This window comes from Rattus rattus, chromosome 1 (assembly GCF_011064425.1).
Source record: "Rattus rattus isolate New Zealand chromosome 1, Rrattus_CSIRO_v1, whole genome shotgun sequence".
In the NCBI taxonomy this organism is placed as follows: Eukaryota; Metazoa; Chordata; class Mammalia; order Rodentia; family Muridae; genus Rattus; species Rattus rattus.
The window spans coordinates 121351621-121373048 of record NC_046154.1 but is presented as its reverse complement, the minus strand read 5'-3'; the positions used below and the strand labels follow the sequence as shown (position 1 = coordinate 121373048).

At 43.7% G+C, this 21428-nt stretch overlaps 1 protein-coding gene across 1 annotated transcript in view; it reads left to right on the top strand.

Moving 5' to 3' along the window:
* The window catches only part of Faxc (failed axon connections homolog, metaxin like GST domain containing), a 61723-nt gene extending 41067 nt beyond the window's left edge, over positions 1–20656 (top strand). Inside the window, exons 5-6 of the mRNA XM_032905212.1 lie at positions 10316–10432; positions 18700–20656. Of these exons, the coding sequence (XP_032761103.1) occupies positions 10316–10432; positions 18700–18989 (407 nt within the window). The 3' untranslated portion in view covers positions 18990–20656. The remainder of the gene's footprint in view (positions 1–10315; positions 10433–18699) is intronic.
* Positions 20657–21428: the final 772 nt, after the last annotated feature.

The window sequence follows — 21428 nt, the reverse complement described above, 5'->3', positions numbered from 1 at the left end:
TTCTTTGTCTTTCCCCTCCTTCCCACCTCATGAAACTACTTAGATTGGTCGTTTCCCCTCTGAGTGGCTTCGTTTTATATTGGTACCCATTGTGGAAGCATCGTCCATGTCTGCTGGCAGTAAGGGGCTATCCAACTCTTCTATGTACCTCTTCTCCCAGCCTTGCCCGGGGACATGATCATTTGAAAACTGACCAGCTTTCCTGTGATCCTGGTACCTACTAGAAGGCCTGTAAATAGAAGGCCAAGTAACTTGAGGAGAGTGAGCCCTGATGGTATGACAATCCAATAGTTAGCTTGAGTACCTATCTATGTCCTTGCTCCTAAGTTCTAGAGCCTATAGTCATGTGACGCTAAACATTGAAAGGAACTAATTTAGTGTACAAGATTTCAGGACAAAGTATTGTAACTTAGTTTCCACTAATGTAAGAACAATTCTATTTTCTGAGTTCCTGTAGTGCCGGCCACTGGCCGGGGCAGGCGCTGGGAGGTGGAGTTTAGGGCTGAGGCAGATTATTGTCTACATTGGTTTCTGTCTTTCTGGAATGTATTCTTTAGACAGAGCCATCAGAGAACCATTCTGATGGGACCGTTAGAGCACATGGTTGCCAAACAAGCCCCCTGATAGTTGAGTTAATTTGCTTGTTACATGAGGACTAGTTAGCATTGTCTGTGTCTGCTTGTTTTGAGACGGACTTTTTCTGTCTAGTTGGCGGTGCCTTGAACCTGAAGTCTTCCTTCAGGTTCCTAGCTGCTGGGATTACAGTGCTATGTTAAGTCACACTGTCTGTTTTTTTTTTTTTTTTTAAAAAAAGTGAAAGCACTGTCTGTATCTTAGTCAATGTTCTATTTCTGTGAAGAAACACCATTACCATGGCAACTCTTATATAGGAAAGCATTTAACTGGGTTAGTTTACAGTGTCAGAGGCTTAGTCCACTATCATCATGGCAGGAAGCATGGCAGCATATGCAGGCAGACATGGTGCTGGAAAAGGGGCCAAGAATTCTACATCCGGGTCATCAGGCAGCAGGAAGAGACAGAGGGATAGGGATAGGGGAAAGGGGAAGGAGAAGGAGAGGGGAGGGAGGGAGAGAGAGAAGGGGGAGGGTTGAGCATTTGAAACCTCAAAGCCCACCTTCCTCAAAGTCGTAACTCAGTTACACACTCCCTTCAGCAAGGCTACACCTATTCCAATAAGGCACACCTCTTAATAGTGCCACTCCCTAGTGACCAAGTATTCAAATCTATGAGCCTATGGGGGTGTGAGATTCCTATTCAAAGCACCACAGTCTGCTTTAATGTTAGAGAATGGCTGCCAAGCATAGTTTAAGGTCAGGTGTAGTTGGTGCATACCCCCTTAGCCAGGTGGTTTGTTCTTATTATGAAACATTTAAGACACAGAAAAATAGAATAATAATACAATACGTAACTTTATATACATCACTTTAACTAGAAAGGTCCATAGACCAACAGAGAGCCCTCTGAGCCAGTGAACAGCTGAGACCGTATCAGCTGCTTGGTTTTAGACCCAGGGACAAGGGGCTGAGGTGCGTATTTTACATATCAAAGCACATCTGAACCCCAGACTCTCCCAGCATCCCTCAATCTCTACTTGGCATACCCTTCCCCCAACCTTGAACTTTCCACCCAGGGGTAGGCTGCCCTTCCCCAGAGTCTCTTCCCTATATGATCCAGACATTTTGGTCTCCTCTCCTCTCCTTCTTCATTTTCTCCTTCACTCACTCTCTGCTTTTCTCTGATCTTTCTTTCTCTTCCCCCTCCCCTCTCTCTCCCTTCCCATGGAGACTTCCCGGCCTCTGGCCTCCTTCCTTGGAGCCAGTGAACTCACCCATCCAAGAGCAGTTTCCCAATAAATCTGTTCGATTTATACAAACATACACAAATATACATGTGTATATGTGTGAGTGTGTATGTGTGTCTCATTTCACCAGCAGAGAAATCACATATTAGCAGCTATGTGGACAGTTTCTTAGCAGATCTTTCCTAAGTTATCTCTCTATATAACTGAAACCCTGGCATTTTAGTCAGCTTTCTGATACTATAATAAATAACAGAGACAATTAACTTACAAAGAGAAAAGGTTTATTTTGGCTTTCAGATACTGTTTATGATTAGGCGGACTCGTTGCTGTTACCCCTTTGATAGTGGTGCTGTGAGAGACCCTGAGCGTGTGGTACCCAGATAAGACTTCCTGGGTTCTGGGCCCATAGAGTCTAGTTCATTGAGTAAGGACACTTTCCACCAAGCATGGCATCGTGAACTCACTCACTAAGATTACCATGACGGAAGGAGAGAACCAACTCCTGCAACTGGTCAGTTCATATGTGCAAATACTCCATGGCACAAGTTCTCTCTCTCTCTGTCTCTCTCTCTCTCTCTCTCTCTCTCTCTCTCTCTCTCTCTCTCTCTGTCTGTCTGTCTGTCTGTCTGTCTCTCTCTCCTTCTGTCTCTCTGTCTCTCTGTGTCTCTCTGTCTCTCTCTCTCTCTCTCTCTCTCTCTGTCTGTCTGTCTGTCTGTCTGTCTCTCTCTCCTTCTGTCTCTCTGACTCTCTGTGTCTCTCTGTCTCTCTGTCTCTCTGTCTCTCTGTCTCTCTCTGTCTCTCTCTCTCTCTCACACACACACACACACACACACAAACGTGCAATTAAAAATTAAAAATAGAGCTGGGTGTGGTAGCACACATCTTTAATCACAGTATTCAGGAGGCAGAAGCAGGCAGATCTTTATAGGTTTTAGGCCAGCCTGGTCTACATTTAAAGTTTCAGGTCAGCCGGTGATACAGAGAGACTCTTGTCTCAGAAAGCACTAACAACAAGAAGTTTTTCGTCAAAAGCTGTTACATTTGGGAGGTAATTTGTTGACAGCTCGCAGTAACTCTCCACTGTAGCCTTAGCCGCACTGATTATAGCAGGTTCCTTTATTTAGCTGCTGAGCCATGGGGAGTAAGGTCGGTTTGCCATCAGTCCTAGGAATGTTTGCTCACTTAGTTGATAGCAGCCACCATTTCTTGGCCATTTTCAAATCGTTTAGATAAAAGACTTTACGTCTTTTAGAGGTAGCATCTTGTTGTTCAGTCTCTGAGGGGCTCTCTGTTTTCACCACTGTTCTTAAACCAGCAGGAGTATTCTTATCTTGGCTGTGAAGAACCTGGGGACTAATTGCAGGATGACACAGCATTGCACACAGAGGGTTCTGTCTATGGATTCAGTGATCTTTGAGAAGGGAGTGTTCACGGGGGGAAAAGCTGTGTGGACATTCTTAAGGGTCCAGACACAAATGAGAAGAGCACTGGAAAGGCAATAACAAAGTCTCCCACAAAGTGGGAGTTGGAGGTTTAGTCCTGCACATGCCAAGAAGCCTCACACAGAATTTTAGCATGGTGCCCAGAGAACTAATAAGGCATAGGACTCCTGTGTTTAAAGACAAGACAGGGACCTTAAAACTGCTTAAGTGACTCCCATGCAAACATGAGGACTTAAGTTCGAACACCCAGAATCCATGTAGAAAGCGGGGTGCAGAGGTGCATGCTTGCATTCCAGCACTGGAGAAATAGAGATGGGGTGGGGGGAGGGGGGTCCCTGTAACTCACTTGTCAGACAAGCTATCCTAATCAGTGAGTCCCAATTCCCTGTGAGATAGCCTGTGTCAAGAAACACAAAGTAGAGATGGCTCCTAAAGAGTAAGATCTGAGATTGGCCTTTGATTCTCACACACATGTCCACACATGTCCACATACATGCACATGCGAATCCCCCCCACACTTGCATATGTGCACACACAAACACGAAGCAGTTGGACGTCTTTCTCAGGAACCTGTTCTCATAGATTTGATTTGAATACGGTTTATTCTCTAGGCAGATCCAATAGTGCTGATGGTTAAAGATGTTTACCAGGTTTCCTGCTTACCCAGACGTTGGAAGTGATCGAAGATCTTGGATTCCAGCTAGGGAGACACTTGGAGTGTGTCATTGAAGTGGTGTCTGCTTGTGAGGGTGACCTCTTCCAGCCCTGATGATCAGGCACAAGGCCATCTGTCAGGCTCTGTTTCGCTCCTGTTTTCTTGATAGAAAGTCATGGTCTTTGTAAAAGGTTTGGAAACAAAAGTTCAATATATCACTGGGTTCTGTGTAATGGGTTTTCTCACTAAGCTAAATTCAGAGGCTGTGTAAGGAGTCAGTCTGAACAGAGAGATAGAAAAGCAGATTCCCTTGATGGCCCCAAACAGGGCAGCCCAGGCAGAAGTGAGGGACCTGTCTTGGTAAGTTCAGTTGCATATTCTTTAGCTTCAGGAGTGCATTTGAGCATTCGAAACTGGGGAGGGACACTTGACTCATATGACTTATTTTTTCTTTTGTGTGTGTGTGTGTGTGTGTGTGTGTGTGTGTGTGTGTGTGTGTGTGGCAAGCGCATGTGTAGGTCAGGGGACAACTTGTAGGAGTCCGTTTCTCTCATTCTCTCCTTTCACTATGTAGGTTGCAGGGATCAAACTCCAGTGGCCAGACTTGGCAGTAATTATTTTTACCCAGGAAGCCATCATTCCTGCCCCCTTATTTGACTTTTTATAGCTCTCCATTCTCACTATTGCAGGCAGATGGATGGTCAGATCCAGAAGCAACAATGTTGAAGCAATATGGGAACAGAGAAATAAGTCCTCTGATTAGTAGTGAGTTAGGATCACAGATGTCTTCGTTCCAGATGCTAGCTGCTCACTTTAAGATGGAGAAGCTGCTGTTCAGTAATGTTGAACTGCAAGAAGTGAGTGTAGGTGGCTCTCGCCCCTCCCCAGGAATGCATTCATTATCTAGAATTCCCATAGGTCAGGTTTTTCTGCATGGGTGTAACCCTACACCTACGTTTCCTAGGTTTACAAACTACTTAGGAATGCTTTGGGTGGACGGAGTCCAGAAGGTGTTCAGACATATTCTTATAGTCGGGTTCATGTACTTCTTCCCTCTTTCTTGAGAAACTTCAAGAGGTAGGATATCTTCAAAGGAGAGATTGTGAGGAAGAGAAAGGGGGATTGGTGTTAGTCATGAATGGTGATGATATGCAAAGTTCATCCAAGTCAAAAGAAAGTTGTTCTGAAGATCATTCAGAAAACTAGAGGACTATTTGGGTACTCTAGCTAGTGACAAGGCATTAAGTTAAGCAGAGCCTGCTAGCCTGTCTCCTCCCTTACCGTTATCTTTCCCCAGATTTTGAGCCAGTCAGTGGAACTAGTTAGAGAATTGTCAAAGTTGACTGGTTCTGAGACCTACCCAAGCAATGCACAATAACCTCATCTGAGAGAGAAGCTAAGAACTGTGTGCTGAGTTTGGGGTTTGCCGGAACCATGAGCAAGGGCTGGCATGTGTATTATTATAAACAAAGAATGGTTTGATCCAATTTAAGGGAGAGCAGAAAGCTGGCTGTGTTTTCCTACATTCTTATCTTCTGGGAAAATCAGAAGTAGAAGCTGTTGAAAGGACATATTTCCTGGTGGGTGACTCCAAGATTACCCTGACTCTGCTGTCCTTGGGGCAGCATTTGACATGTTTGATTCTCAACTTTGCTTGAATTCTCAGTAAATTCAAGGCAACAGAGGGACAGTATGAAACAAAATGTCATCCACTTTGACTTCACTGGAATTGTCTGCTTGCAAATTGCTAGTGTCAAGTACAGGGACCTCTGGGGGTAAAACATACAATTGTTATTCACTATGTATGGATAAAAATGAGTTTTGAAAATCATTTTCTCTGAAAGTATTCATTCCTTTCTGCTCTGTAGAGTCTGAAAATTCAGCAAAGTTGCAGAGATGTGACACGAGTGGCTAATTGAAGCTGGGAAAATAGTTAGTAAGGGAAGAGAGTCGTGCTCTTTCTTCTGCTTGGAGGAAACCTTGCAATATGCCATCCTGCAGAAATGTGAGGAAAGGTGACCAGTTCTCCCAAAGGAGTGTATTAGGACAGGAGTGGCTACTGTGACACCATGAAAGAATGGGGTATTCTGAGGAGATACATCTGGTCTCATAAATAAGAACTACAGAATAGTCTAGTGTGCCCAAAATGAAGGTGGAAATGGAGCTAGTGGAGTTGGAATGTATCTTGTAGAGGGTGATAAAATAGATTTTTGTATTGGAAGGGTTACTGAACTGATTCTTTTCGGAAACAACTACTACCTTTTCCATAGATGCCAAGTTCAATCCAAGTTTATTTTATGAACAGCTCTTAAAATCTCTCAGGTTTCTGCCCTGATTTCCTTTTTCTGCTCTGTGCTTCTCCTGACCATAGCAAGCTCCCTTGGCTCTGTTGGTTCTGGGGTCTTTGTCTCTGAGATGATAATGTATTCATAATATTATGGGGACAAAAAAAATTCTGGTCCAGAACTCAAGAAGCTGTAGTGCCAGCATCTTAGTGTGGTTCTGTATTAATTTGGTTAATTTCCACTTGTTATTTTCTGAAACTAAGTAGTTTTAGCTAAATACCATATACACAAGTTGGTGTGTGGCTTAAAATCATTATATAGGTATTATATGTATTATCATGCTGTAATTTTATCATTTTCTAACATTTTAAAAATTATTCATTTATTTTATGTATATGAGTACACTGTAGCTGTCTTGAGACACACCAGGAGAGGGAATTAAACTTAGATCCTCTGGAAGAGCAGTCAGTACTCTCAACCACTGAGCCACTCTAGTCCCTAAATGTTTTATCTATATGTGTCTTCCCATTTTGTCTTAAAAGTCTTTGATTTTTAACACTCTAGCCTTTCCCAGTAAAAGAGAGAGAGAGAGAGAGAGAGAGAGAGAGAGAGAGAGAGACAGAGAGACAGAGAGACAGAGAGAGAGAGAGAGACAGAGAGAGAGAGAGAGAGAGGAGAGAGAGGGAGAGAGAGAAGATACAGTGAAGTATCAGTCTTAAGATCAGATGATGCCTACTGTATGTGTTATTTTTGCTTGGATGGTTTATCACTATTTTCCTATTATTTGGGCAATCAGCTTAGATTCTGAGGTAAGACTGAAATGGTGGCCATCAGTTGACAACACCAAGGGGTCTAACAAGTATAACTTGATTTTCTTCATCAGGAAAGATTATTTGACTAGACTCAGCTTACTGCTCTAGCATGGGGTATTCCTTGATTCATATGGAACAGGGACATTCTCAACAGTAGACATTCTTCCCCTCCCTTTCCCTCCCTTCCCTTCCCTTCCCTTCCCTTTCCCTCTCTTTCCCTCCCCTTCCCTCCCCTCTTCTTCTGCTCTCTCTTCTCTCTCTCCCTCTTTGAGGACATCAAACTCACAAAAGTCTTTCTGCCTATGCCTCCAGAATGCAGGGATTCAAGAGCTGCACCCCATGCCTGGCAGGAGACACAATTTAAAGAACACCTCCCAGTTTCACTTGTCTTCACCAGCTTGTTTGCTTCTGTTGCCTCCTTTGACAGTCTCTCCTCTTCCCTGACCTATGCATTGACACCAAAGGTTCAGCTTCCTCAGGATGCTGAACAACTCAAGGATGCTTCTATGATACAACCATGTCATGAAAATAAAAGCACATTGAGAGAGTTTGTCAAGGAAAAATAAGAAATGAGCCCTGCTGTCAAAGGGCTTTCCATCTGGTAGATGGGACATCCACAGTAAAAGACAGCCTACGCATAGATGCATAGAGTCGGTATAGGAAAAATTCTATGTTAGGGGCCCGAGAAAAGGAAGCAGGACATATTATTTCCTTTGTGCTTAGCTCAAGTCACCTCCGTAGTCCCAGGAACTTGCAAATGTTTTTAGTTCATAGTTCAGGAATACGATGTTGCCAGACATTTATGCTTTAGGTCCTGTGCGGTTACATGTACAGAAGTGAAACTGGGCTGAGGACGTATGACTTGGAAGTTCCTGTTATCTCTGGGCAGAATAAGAGAGACCACTCTGAAAGGAAGCTGGTTGTGAATCTCAAAGCCAGACAGAACTGATAGATACAAGTGGGAACCCATATAGGTGGTGGGGCATAACGTGCAGTGTAGCAGTGGTAGACAGCATGCACTGCAGAGCAGAACACGGGTTGTAGAGTGAAGAAGAGAGGGATGTCACTACAGTACAGGCCGGGTTGGGAGCAAAGTATCATGGGCCTCGTTTTCCAAGTTGAGCTTGGAATAAGCCATGGAAGAGGAGTGATATGACCTACAAGATGACCTTCATTGGGCTGGAGAGATGGTTCAGTGGTTAAGAACACTGACTGATCTTCCAGAGGTCCTGAGTTCAATTCCCAGCAACCACATCACAACCATCTATAATGGGATCTGACGCCCTCTTCTGGTGTGTTTGAAAATAGCTACAGTGTCCGCAAGTACATTAAATAAATTAATCTTTTTTAAAAAGGCGATGACATTCAAGAGAGCTTGTGGTCATCAAGGTACTCAGAACTGGTGCACAGTGCATTACACTTTTACATCCTCACAGTTGTCCTGAGGAGCAGGCCCTCTTTTGTGTGTGAGAGCAACTGTGTTCCTACATGCTCTCATTTGTGCTGGCCTCTAGAGGTCAGGGAGCAGCCTCAGGTGTCCTTCCTCAGGCATCATTTCCTTTATTTTTAATGAGACTGAGCCTCTTGCTGATAATCACAAAATATGCTCAGCTTGCTGACCAGCAAACCAGAAGGGAGGTTACAACCACATGCTGTCTTGCCCATCTTTTCCCTATGTGGGTCGTAGGGATGGAACTTATATTCTTATCCTTGCAAAGCAAAAACTTTATTGACAGATATATCCTCAGGCTCTAGGAACAAACATCCTTAATGTCATCTCCATATTGCAGACAGGAAATCTCTGAAAGGGTTAAGTAATGATCAGGATGGATAGTCATGTGCTGGGATGTGACGTGGGTGGATACCACTCTAGTATTGTCTCTTTATGATAGAGTATTTGATAACAGCCCGGCAGCCAACTTGGAGCAGTTTTCATTCTCTATCAAATTAATTTAAAATATTTTCACATATGTGAATGATACATAACCACCTTTCCTCTCTATAGCCCCTTCCAAGTCTTCCTGCTCTGTCCCCTCTCAAATTCATGGCCTCTTTGTCTTTATTATTGCTACAAATATATATAAATAAACATATAAATACCACCTGCTGGGTCCGTTTGGTTTTGGTTATATGCGTGTGTTTTCGGGTTGACCACTTGGTATTGGACAACCACTTAGGAGCTCCATCCTGAGGAGGACTAATTCTGTTTCTCAGCAGTCATTAATTACCTATAGGTCTTCATCTAAAGTTGGGGTTCTATGATGTTTCCCTTATCCATGTTGGAATATTAATTGGTGTCATTGTTTATATATTTTACAGTCAACCATACTGTAGAGATTTCATGGCTGTAGCCTACCTGTCATGTCTAGAAGATACATTTTTGAAGTCCTGGTCCTCTGGCTCTTAAAATATTTCTGTCCCCTCTTCTGTGTTGTTCCCTGAGCTTTATGTATAGGGATTATTTTGGAGATGCACCATATCAGCTGGGACTGGGCATCCCATGACCAACTGTTCTTTACATTTGATGCATTGTGGCTTTCTGTTGGTCTCAGTCTGCTACAAATGGAAGTTTCTATCTATGCTACTGGGTACCTTACAACAGCCCAGTAAACAACTTGGGAAGTGCTTCTTTGTCGAGTGTGATAGCTCATATGTCTAGGCCTGAACTTAGCATCAGTGCTGGTTAAGAAGATGTGAGAGCAGTTGTCTGAAACCTCCTTGCCTAGGGCCTGATGCCAGGACTGAACCTGCGACCCTCTGTCTTCTCTGTAGTTGAAGTTTCTCAAGCAAGCTGGCATTCTGTGACTTACAGTTGCCATGTTCATGGGAGTATCACGGACAACATTGCTTTCACATTCCTTAGCCTAGCCTTTCATTTTGTTGCTAAGCAAATACGTATTGATTTAGTCTTACAAACATTGAGGTCTCCTGTGCTTGGCGTAAATTACTTTTGAGATGGTTCTAGAAAACTCCCAGGTATTGGTAAGTGTCACATCTTTTAATTACTGGAGTTGAGACAAGGAGGTTCCCTGAAGGTCAGTTGTTGATGAGTTATTCGTCTTTCTGGAAGCATCTTTATTCTTTAAGTGAGCACCTTTTCCTGCTTTGCTACATTGGGAGTTGTCATAGAACATTTTGGGGGGAGGGTCTTTATTTTGTAAAGGGCATGCATGCATTTCTACTCTATAAATGGCTTTGGTGCACAGTTAAACGAATGTATAGTGAGGATATGTTTAATGCTCTTGTCATACTAGACAGTATGGACCATTTCAATGACCTCTCTGTTCCATTTGCTGCAGGTGACAAGAAGTACATCATGGGGCCCAAGCTTTCCACTCTTGATGCCACTGTCTTTGGACACTTGGCACAGGCGATGTGGACCTTGCCAGGGACAAGACCGGAGCGGCTAATCAAAGGCAAGCAGTAATGCCCTTCATGTAGGAGTTGCAGGACTGGGTGGGGTGGGCAGCCGCATGGAGAGATGGGTACAGTGAGAACCAGTGATGCCCTCAGTTCTGTGTCCCCAGCATGGAGAGATGGGTGCAGTGAGAACCAGTGACGCCCTCAGTTCTCAGCATGCAACTAATTTTGTATCCATCCCTTTCGGTGCTTTCGCTCTCTTGGTAGAAGCATTGCCAAGAGAGCAGCAAGAAAGCACCTAGATCATTTAGGACTATTCCAAAGGCAGGAGTGGGAGTGGCCTGGGCAGGGAAGTTTTCTGTGGTAGCTTTGGAACAAACAACCAGGACACACTTGGCAAATGAGTATGGTAAGGTGAATTTTAGTTCTTTGGTTTTAGCTGTTGGCAGAGCCATGTAGGCTGCTCTTGGAAGGGCCTGACATAGTGAGAAATTCTCCACAATTTAGATGAAGACGAAGGCAGACTGAATATCAGCACCTCTTAAATGTGGTGGGTCAGTGGGGCGGCACAGCAGGTAAAGTCACCTGCTACAAATCCCAACACCCAGTGTGCCATCTCCGGAACCTACAGAGAAGAAGAGAACCAATTCCTGCAGGTTGTCGCTGACCTTACTTATGCCATGGTAAATTGATAAGTATAATAAAAATAGAGTTGCACTATAGCTACATATATATATATATATATATATATATATATAAAATATATAATTATCAAATACTACACATTTAACTGGAGAAAAGATAAAAAAGATTTTTTTAAATGAGAAATGTAATCTAGGCGTGGTGACTCACACCTGTAGTCCCAGAACATTCAGGCCCAAGGCAAGAGAGTGGTGGGCTCAAGGCAGCCTGATCATATGGTGAGATCCTGTCCCCCAGACACAAACATGCAACAAACAAGCAGTCACATCCATGACTTCATCATTCACAGAGAACTGTTGATATTGTACTATGTATTTTCATGTTTTATCAATTACCACTGTGTATGCACTTTAAAAGGCTGGAACCATAATGCCGATACCATTAGAACCTGAAGTTTTAAAATAAATGGTGCATTTTAGTCTTCCCTTGTTACTAAATATTCCGGAAGGATGAATTTAATAGTTGTATAATGTCCTATACTTTTTCTATATTGTCATTTATCCAATTAGTGTTGTTTTGTATTTGTGGGTTACTTAAGATATTTTTGTTAGTATTCTTTTTTTAAGACTTAAAATCTTTGTGCACGTGTGTGTTCATGCATGTGTGTGAGATATCTTACTGGTGCCTGGGCATGCATGTGCATGTGTGTATGAAGGCTCACAGGGGACATTAGTATCTTCCTCTCTCACTTCCCACTCTATTTCTTTTTGGAGACAGGTCTCTAACTGAACCTCACTAGGCCAGGCTGGCTGGTCAGGAAACACTGGAGTGGCAGACACACACACCTCCATGTCTAGAGTTTCCATGAGTCCTGGGGATCTGAACTCAGGGCCTCAGGGTTACCATGGCAAACACTTCACTCACTGAAGAAGTCTCTCTCCAGCCCCCTCCCCTTACTGTAAATCAGTGTTCTGTAGTGAATATTACTGTATATATGCCCTCAGCCTTTCCCTCCTTGTTCCCTGAGCTAAGTCCTAGGTGGGGATCGCTATGTCGAAGGATCGATGCTTCAGACTTTATGATTTCTAGCAAGGCCAGACCATCTTCTGCACCTATGAGCAATGTCTGAAAGCCTCTTCAATTTTAATTCTTTGATTAGGCTTTAGCTATAATTTGTCTTAAAATTTTGACCGTTTTTGTAATCTATATTATCAGTAACAGTCTTTCTGCATTTTTATTGGCATGTACTAGGTAACATTTTCTGTTGTTTATTCATTTACTTAGTGTGTGTGATGCATACGAACAGGGACATGTGGTACATGTGTGGAGATCAGAGGACAACTTGTAGGAGTTGGTCCTCTTTCTATTAATGTGGGATTTGGAGATCAAACTCAGGGTTGATAATACTTAGGTGCCGAGCAATCCCACCAACCCTTATTAAGTCATTTTCTATGGTGTGTGTGTGTGTGTGTGTGTGTGTGTGTCTGTGTCTGTGTCTGTGTGTATGTGTGTCTATGTCTCTCTGTGTGTGTCTGTGTGTGTGTCTCTGTGTGTGTGTGTGTCTGTGTGTGTGTGTGTGTGTGTGTGTGTGTGTCTGTGTGTGTGTGTGTGTGTGTGTGTGTGTGTGTGTGTGTGTGTGTGTGTGTGTGTGTTGCCACTGGTCCCATGTTCGGCAAATATTTACTGGTAATGACCCAGGACAGGTTGGAGTTAATGCTGGGGGATGCTGCAGGCCTCTCCTTCATCCTCATTCTTACCGAGCACCATTGATGTTGGAGAAAGTTAATCTTGGATTCTGGGTCTGAGTGACAGTGTTTCTAGTGTCACGGAAATTTTTGATTATTATAGATATTAGGTTGACACAGGAAGAACACTGGTTACTCTTTTTTTTTTTTTTCCTTGAAAAGGCAGTTGAGGGTATTTCTGCTTGGGAAATTCCAAAAGAAGACTCTATTCTAGGATTGCCTTCTGGGTAGGGGAACTTTCAGCTTTCGAGTTGTCTGAGAGTGTCACTTTAGTTTGTTTTTTTTTCCCGATCTTCAAATTAGACAGTAATACCTAATGGCTGCCAGTTGAATTACAAAAGAATGGGGTAAACTGTATGGATGTCCTCTTTATTGATGTCCACTGTCACTCACACAGAATAACCAATGTAGAAGAGTTAATGTAGGCTCTTTATCTTCAGGCACAAATTCATAGGTTCATGGTTCTGGTTTGTTTAAACAGTGGGCAGTACCGTGTGTATTACTGTATGGCTTACTTTTAACTCACTAGATTGCTTAACCGTGGTACAACTTTCTATAGAAGAGGTAATTTATTCAGTGAGTCCCTATGGAGGGATGCCTGCCTGTTGTGGTTTGCCCTGGAGTTATCTGTATTTTGATGCTAATTCCACTGCCCCAAGGTTGCTGCTAGTCGCATACTCAGGACTCAGTTGATTTCACCAGAACCTTCTTCCCATTTAATTTGTAAAACACAGGTGAGGGCAGGTACAGGATAGAACGAAGCCTGTCATTGGACGAGAAGGAAGGATGGGCGGGAGAAAAGTTAGTGGGAAGAGGAGGAGATAGGGAGAGAGAGGCAGGGGCGGCACAACCTGGAAGCTGAGGTTAAGATTCACGTTGTACCGTTACAGGTTGTTAAGAATGTTCTTAAGGGATGGATGTGTACAGGGCTTTGTACGTTTAGGTAGGCAATTATATCTTATCAATTGATTCAGAGGTTATTGTGTTGTGTGTTCTTCTTGTGGAGATTTGAGTTGGGAGAGTGTGTGGCAGCAGAGACACTGGGCCGCCACAGAATTAGGATGTGTGTTTCAGACAAGATATCTAGCAGGTATCTTGGAACACTGTGGTGCCGGACCTAGCAGGTTAAAGACAGCATTTTATATAAAAATTTTTACAACACCCATCTTTCCTTTTCTCCTCTTGCCATCTTCTCTTCCTGTCCTGATATGTAACACTCACGTGCACATAACCTTATCTACTGATAAGGCAGCAGCTATACACACTTAGAGTTTCAATAGACAATATCAAATTATGTTCCAAAGTAGCAACTAACCCTTTGCTGGCATATAGTGCTGTGTATGGCTTCTATATCCTCATCGGTATTGGATGATACCACACTAATCTTTAACCCTTTATACTCTACAGAGCATAAAATTGTTATCTGATGACTGAGTGTGCCTTGAAGGAAAACAGTTTTTCTATTTGTGAAGTTTACATATTTAGCACAGGCATTTATGTTTATACAGCGTTTCTCTGTCTGTCTGTCTCTCTCTGTGTGTGTCTGTGTCTGTGTCTGTCTGTCTGTCTGTCTGTCTGTCTGTCTCTCTCTCTCCTTACAACCAACATCTGTTTCTGCTGCCCACATTTAGTGTTTTACATTTAGTTTTAAACATGTCCTCTGATGGGAAACTTGGTCATGGGAAGGAGAGCCCAGCAAGGCAAATGTAGAGCCCAGGTCTAGATGTTCACTCTTTGTTTCGTATCTTTTGAGAGTCAGAATGTGATGCGTAGGCTCCCGGTCCTTGCTCATCAAGACAAACCCTCTTGTCTGTCCAATAGAATTACCACTTCTCCCACCGTAGCTCACAGCTGTTAGGGGACAGCTCCTTTGTTTTCATCATTCCAGCAAGAAACAATATTGGCCCACGACAAATAGTGAAAATGATTACATCCCAGGCCAGTCTCTCTCATGAGATGAGGATCATGGTGGGAATTGAGGGCGGTGGGAGTTCATATGAGCTCAGCAGCGGGGTAAAGCTCTTTAATGCTGTGTTGTTCACAAGGGAGCATGTCAAAGTAGACAGATGTGATTAGCAATCTTCATGATCTCACACATTAATGCCACACCACTAAGGGACAACTCTTCTGGAAGAAAAGTAAAGAAGCAAGAGTATAGGAAGACAGGCAGCCTAGTGACAGAGCCTTAATGCTGTGTGTCCTCTAGATCTTATGGCTAGAGTCTAGTTTTCTTTCTTCCCTTGCTTTCCCTCTCTTACCCTCTTTCTATTTCTTCTCATTTTTCTTTCTCTCCCTCCTCTTCTCCCCTCCCACTTTTTTTCTTCTTTTGGTAAGTGTCAGGAATGAAGCCCAAGGTTCCTCTCCTCATGGCTGGGACAGTGCTTTTTAATTGAGCCATGTCTGCAGCCCTCCTTTTTGTATTTATTTATTTATTTATTTATTTATTTATTTATTTATCTTTTGTTTGACTTTTATATTTAGAAACAAAGTCTTATTAAGTTGTCCATGGTACCCTTGAACTCACCCTTGTGGCCCAGATGTCTTAGTCACTATTCTATTGCTGTGAAGAGACACCATGACCAAGGCAACTCTTAATGAAAGAAAGCATTTAATTCAGGGCTGGCTTACTGCTCCCGAGGCTTAGTGCAGCAGGAGGCAGGGGACAGGAGGCAGGAGGAGGCAGGAGGAGAAAGGAGGAGGAAGGAGGAGGAAGGAGGTAGGGGGCAGGGGCAGGGGGGGGGGGCAGGGAGGCTCTAGCCATAAGATCTAGAGGCTGCTGGAGAAGTGCCTGAGAACTACATACTGATCTGCAAGCAGAGAGAAAGCCTGGAACTGGCATGGACTTATGAATGACACCTCAAGGCCCACCCCCAGTGACACACTTCCTCCAACAAGGCCACACCTGCTTCAACAAGGCCACACCTAATATTTCCAGTTCTTTTAAATTAGTGACATTCTGTGGCGACTAAACATTTAAATATGGGAGCCTATGAGGGCCATTCTCATTCAAACTTCTGCACCAGGCATACCTTGGCCTGCCTCAGGCTCTCAAACAGCTGGGACTGTAGGCCTGTACCATTAGGGTAAGATTCTCATTCTCCAGGGCTCCCTTGAGGCAGCTCCTGGCGATGGATTTGATTAAGCTGAAGAGAGCCATCTGGGACGTCCAATGTCTCTCTTTTTTGTGAGTTCTTTCCTCTTTCTTGCTGTGGCCATAACATTGGTTTATAGTTCTCAGTTCCCTGTGATTATCAGAGGTAGCTGGAAGATATCCCATGCCTCCCCCGAAGGAGAAAGGACTGTAACTGTGTCAAGAATGCCTACGTCTCAGCTTCTGCCTCCTCAGCATGAGCATAAATATCCTCTTCAGAAGACAATGTGGTCACGTGGACCACACTATCGCGATTTAAGAATAAAGTGCCAAGCTCAACCAGTAGAAGACCGAAGGCTTGCAGGTCCCTGAAGCAGGGCCCCTGTGTTGTCATGCTTGTAGATGGAGTGACAATTTCAGGAAAACACCATTCAGGGTCTGGAAGGTTTTCATGACACGGGACAATATTCATGACAATGTTACATGGGGTAGCAGGTAACAACACTTTAGATAAATAGAAAAGACGAATTAAATTAAAATGAGAGTTGTGATCACCTTGGATGGGTGACCTGGTAAGAGCTCTTTTTTTCTGTTTGTGTTTATACAATTTCTATCCACAGGCTGGTAGCCTTCTGAATTACGTTATTTTCTTTAATAAAAGATAAGCCAACGAAGTTAGACTCTAATCAACAGAGCCATCAGTGTAGAAACAAATCAGATGGCAGTGACAAGGGACTGGAGGAAATAATTAGAGTGGGGTGCATTCACATAATGCACTGGTGATGACTGTGGTTGCTGAACTGTGAAATTCAGAGGTCCTCGCTCTGTGTCGTTTAGAAGGAAGGGTCAGGCAGACGCTAGTGAGTGCTACTTTATGTAAATACTTGAAAGTATTTCTTTAAGAGTCTAAAAATGTTATTGAGAATGGGTTACTAGAAATTATTTATTGCGATTATCGAAATTTCCTAGTTTTTTTTTAACTAAACATGGCTTACATGCATAATAAGCGGAATGTTTATATAGCTATAAAGATGTACAGTCTTCCTACAGTAAGAGAGATGGTCAAATACTATTTATAAGCAACACTGCCATCTAGTGGGTCAAAGGCAAAAACTCATGCAATTCCTTCATTTTTCTTTTGGAATTGGGAAACAGTGGGCAGATACTGTATCATATTTGCAGTTGTGTGTACAGCTGTGTAAATTAAAATATTTAAAAGCGCAAACAGCGTAAGTTTTGCTATGTGTGTTTGTAGGCACACTTATCTGTAAGGACAATTCTGGACTGTTTATGGAAAATATAAGGCATAGTTTTTAATCTCTTTTAAAGTTTATTTTTGTTTTTTCTTTTTATTGAAATCAGATTCTTTGCTCATGCAATATATCCTGATTGTAGTTTCCCCTCCCTCTACTCCTTCTGGTTCCTTCTCATCCCCCTCTGGATCCACACCCTTTCAATTTCTCATTAGAAAAGGACAGGCTTCTAGGAGACCACAGCCAAACAGGACAAAATAAAGTCTAAGAAGATGAAGCAAAACCCATCACATTGGAGCTGGACATGGGGACCCAACAGGAGGAAAAGAGTCCTGACAGCAGGCACGGGAGTCAGAGGCTCACTTGTTCTCATATTCAGGAGTCCCGTGAAAATACAAAACTAAGAGCTGTGACACACACAGGCGACCTAGTACAGACCCAGCAGGCCTCTGCTTGCTGCTTCAGTCTCTGTGACTTTATATGAACCTTGCTTGGTTGATTCAGAGGGCCTTTTGCAAGCTGCCCTTTGCTTCTGTCTGCTGTAGAGCACACTGCCTTTTTCCATTCAGCCTGCTCATGGTTTAAAACCGTTTTTCTTATTTTAAAACCGTTTACTGTGCACATAAAAATCCAAATATTTTGACAGTATCTCTGTGAAAAAAAACAGTGTTAATGTCCACCTGGCTTCATTCTTCCATGTTACCTGGGGGGCCCAGGGACAATGTCATGTCCCCTTCACATCCCAAACTAGGTGGTTTTGTAAGTGAAAGCTATTTTATTCCTCACAGTGCTTGAAGATGGGAAGTCCATGATTGTGGTGTGGAAGGCTTGGTGTCTTAGAGGCCCTGTTTCCTTGTTGGTAGATGAAGTGTCTCCTCACTAGACCCTCATAAAGCAGAAGGAACAAAACAAGCTGATTTTTTTTTTCTTTTTTTCGGAGCTGGGGACTGAACCCAGGGCCTTGCGCTTGCTAGGCAAGCGCTCTACACTGAGCTAAATCCCCAACCCAACAAGCTAATTTTTGCTGTCGTTTGTTTGTTTTGTTGTTGTTTTTTCTTTTTTGTTTTGTTTTTCACTATTCATTTTACATCCCGATCACAGCCCCACCTCTTAGTCCCACCCTCACAAGCCCCTCCCTTCACTACCCTCTTGCTTCTCCTCAGAGAATGGGAAGCCCCCCATGGATACCAATCCACTCTGGCACATCCAAGTTGCAGCAGGACTAAGAGTATCCTTTCCTGTTGAGGCCAGACAAGGCAGCCCAGCTAGGGGAAGGGATCCAAAGGCAGACAACGGAAACAGAGACAGCCCAATTCACTTATTAGGGGACCCACATGAAGACCAAACTGCACATCTGCTACTTATGTGTAGGGGGCCTAGGTCAGACCATGCATGCTCTTTGGCTGGTGGTTTATGTGAGCAAGCCCGCACAGGCCAGGTTAGTTGACTCTGTAGATTTTGTGATGGATATCCTTGACTTTCCCTTGGGAGTTTCCCATTCCTGGGGATGGGAAACCCAGGCATTCTGACCACAGCACTATTAGGTCATTGCGTTTGAGGGCGCTAACTCTTGCTTCTCTGTCACACCGCAGGTGAGCTGATCAACCTTGCCATGTACTGCGAGAGGATCAGGAGGAAATTCTGGCCCGAGTGGCACCATGACGATGACAACACCATCTATGAGTCTGAGGAGAGCAGCGAGGGCAGCAAGACTCACACACCTATGCTGGATTTTAGCTTTTACTCAAGGACAGAGACCTTTGAAGATGAGGGGGCTGAGAACAGTTTTTCCAGGACCCCAGACACGGATTTCACCGGACATTCTCTCTTTGACTCTGACGTGGACATGGATGACTACACAGAACACGAACAGTGCAAATGATGCCCCATCATGGACCATCTTCCTCAGGAGTCACCATTCCCTGGGGTCGGTCTGGTTTCCCAGATAGAAATCCATCTGAGCTGGGAGGAGATCTTCAAGCCTGGCCCAGTTTCAACATACTAACTGGACTATAAACCGCCTTCTTTCTTTCTTTTTTTTTCTTTCTTTTTTTGTACAAACAGAAACACAGAACCATTCAGATGGCTCCGTCTAAAACAGACAAAACAAATATCAGCATGGTACCTGAAATCCATTTTTGTTTTCATTAGAAAACCAATATCGTGTGGGAGGCAGGTACACGAGTGGGTTGTCAACTGGGTGATCGTATTGATCCTGTTGAACCGAGGACTCGGCCGTCAGATGGATTCTTGACCATCTCTCATCGACTGGGGTTTTAAGTAATGAGACATACCATCAGAAAAGACGTAGGAGCTTATGTCCCTTGGCTGCTGTTGTATTTTGTGTGTGTATTTGTATGTCGAGACAGAAGTCAAATGGAGTCCACCGATATTCAGTGGATGGCTGTTCCGAGTGTGGCACTGAGTGGGGGTGCTATGCAACACGAGTTTCAGTCTCAACCCTGCCAGTGACTAGCTGTGTGATTTGGGGCAGGTCCTTTAACTATTGTGTGCCTCATTTCTCCCACCTGTACGGTGGGGGTTACAATACTCTCCACCTACCTACCTCACAGGGGTGTTGTGGGGACTCACGTGGCAGCATTAGTGTGATGCTTTCAACCTCTGGGCAGTGGTGCAACGCGAACCTATTTTATTCTTCATTGTGCTTCATAAATGTTAGGGTCTGAGGGTGAAGGACTTTCAGACTTGGGCAACAAGCACAGTCACTTGCCAAAGGCTGTGCCCGTGAAACACACATAAAGCCAGTTAGGACTGTGTCATTTCTCTTAGTGACCTTGCTGGAGGAACTTTGGGAGGAACTTCTGCTCTGTGCTTTACAGAACAGCATCTCTTTCTTTGTCTGGTGCATCGGAATGTGGCTTACCTCCCCCCCACCCCCGCCCTCGAGTGCTAACTTACCTGTGTTTATTAATTTAGAGAAGATTAAGCTTAGGACCACAGCAGGCTAGCAGAGATAAAGGAAAGTAGTTGACTTTGAAGGTAGAAGCTTGTCAACTGGTGTGGGTTGTGGGTTATGCAGTGTGTGTGTGTGTGTGTGTGTGTGTGTGTGTGTGTGTGTGTGTGTGTAAGATGGAGATGTATTGGAAAGAGAAGCATGAAGGTTCCTAGTGTCTGAGCCTCTGCAGTTTCCTTGTCGGGTGTCCCCCTGTTGTTGGGTGACAGCATGATATCACTGACACCAAATCCTAGTGTTTGATCGCTTGCCCCTTCCCATCACCCTTTCCGTGTTCTCCCGCTCCACAGAGCCTCTGAACTGGTGAAATTCCCCTGCATTTGTGTCTGTCTCTGAGACAGCACTGGATAGCTTAGATCATTTTGCAGGCAGTTGTGGGGCAAGGGTTTTCTGTGTGATGGCTGTGGATTTGGGCTGTAAGACTTAACTGCACACCAATGGCTTTGCTTCTGACCAACTGGGTGAGGATTACTTCATGGAGGGTTGAAGAGACCCTTCAAAGATGGACGTTTCTGAGAAATGAATGTACTTTGCTTGGAAAGTAAACTCTTCTTAATATAGCTGTTCCATGAAAATCTTTAGGGTGTTTTCCATTTTCAAAGAGGCAAAGGGGAAGTGTTTTGAAGAGGTTTGCCACCTAAGCAGCCATAGGGCATGGGGAAATGGGAGTAGTGTTGAACTCCTAAGTTAGAAATTCTTACTTGTAGAAAACTTAGCTATGAATTTTTTGTATTAAAACCATTGGGAGGACCAGTTTGATGAGTAGGAGGGAGAGAGAGAGAGAGAGAGAGAGAGAGAGAGAGAGAGAGAGAAAGAGAGAGAGAGAGAGAAGGCATGCTTGGGTATCAGTGTCATTTGGAGTTCTCCTGGTGTTCTAAGCAACTGGTGGCAGCTCTGTGTGACTAGGAAACTCTTGGACAGAACATGGGTAGGAGATCTGTGGACTTGACTCTCCACACATTTCCTTGCCTGCTTTCCTTTCTCAGCTGGAAAGAAATGCCGGACACTTTGCAGATAAGCAACCTATTCTTACTGAGTGATACTTCTCCCTGTAAGAATGTTTTCAGTAGGAGTATGCAGATGAATAGTTGCTCTTTTATGCATTACTTGGAGGGAACCTCCTTGGATAGACAATGTTTGTTGTGAAATTGTAGGGCAACCCGTTTGACCCAGGTACCATTAGAGGGGATGTGATGAACGGGTATTATCAACTGGAGTCATGGGTACTTGGACAGCTTAGAGCTGGGTACAGATTCGAGTACAACCTGAGAAAACACCCCTGTTTTTATCCTCCATATGGGTTATTGAAACAAAATGACCGAGACAAAAATCGCAGCAATGTGGGTC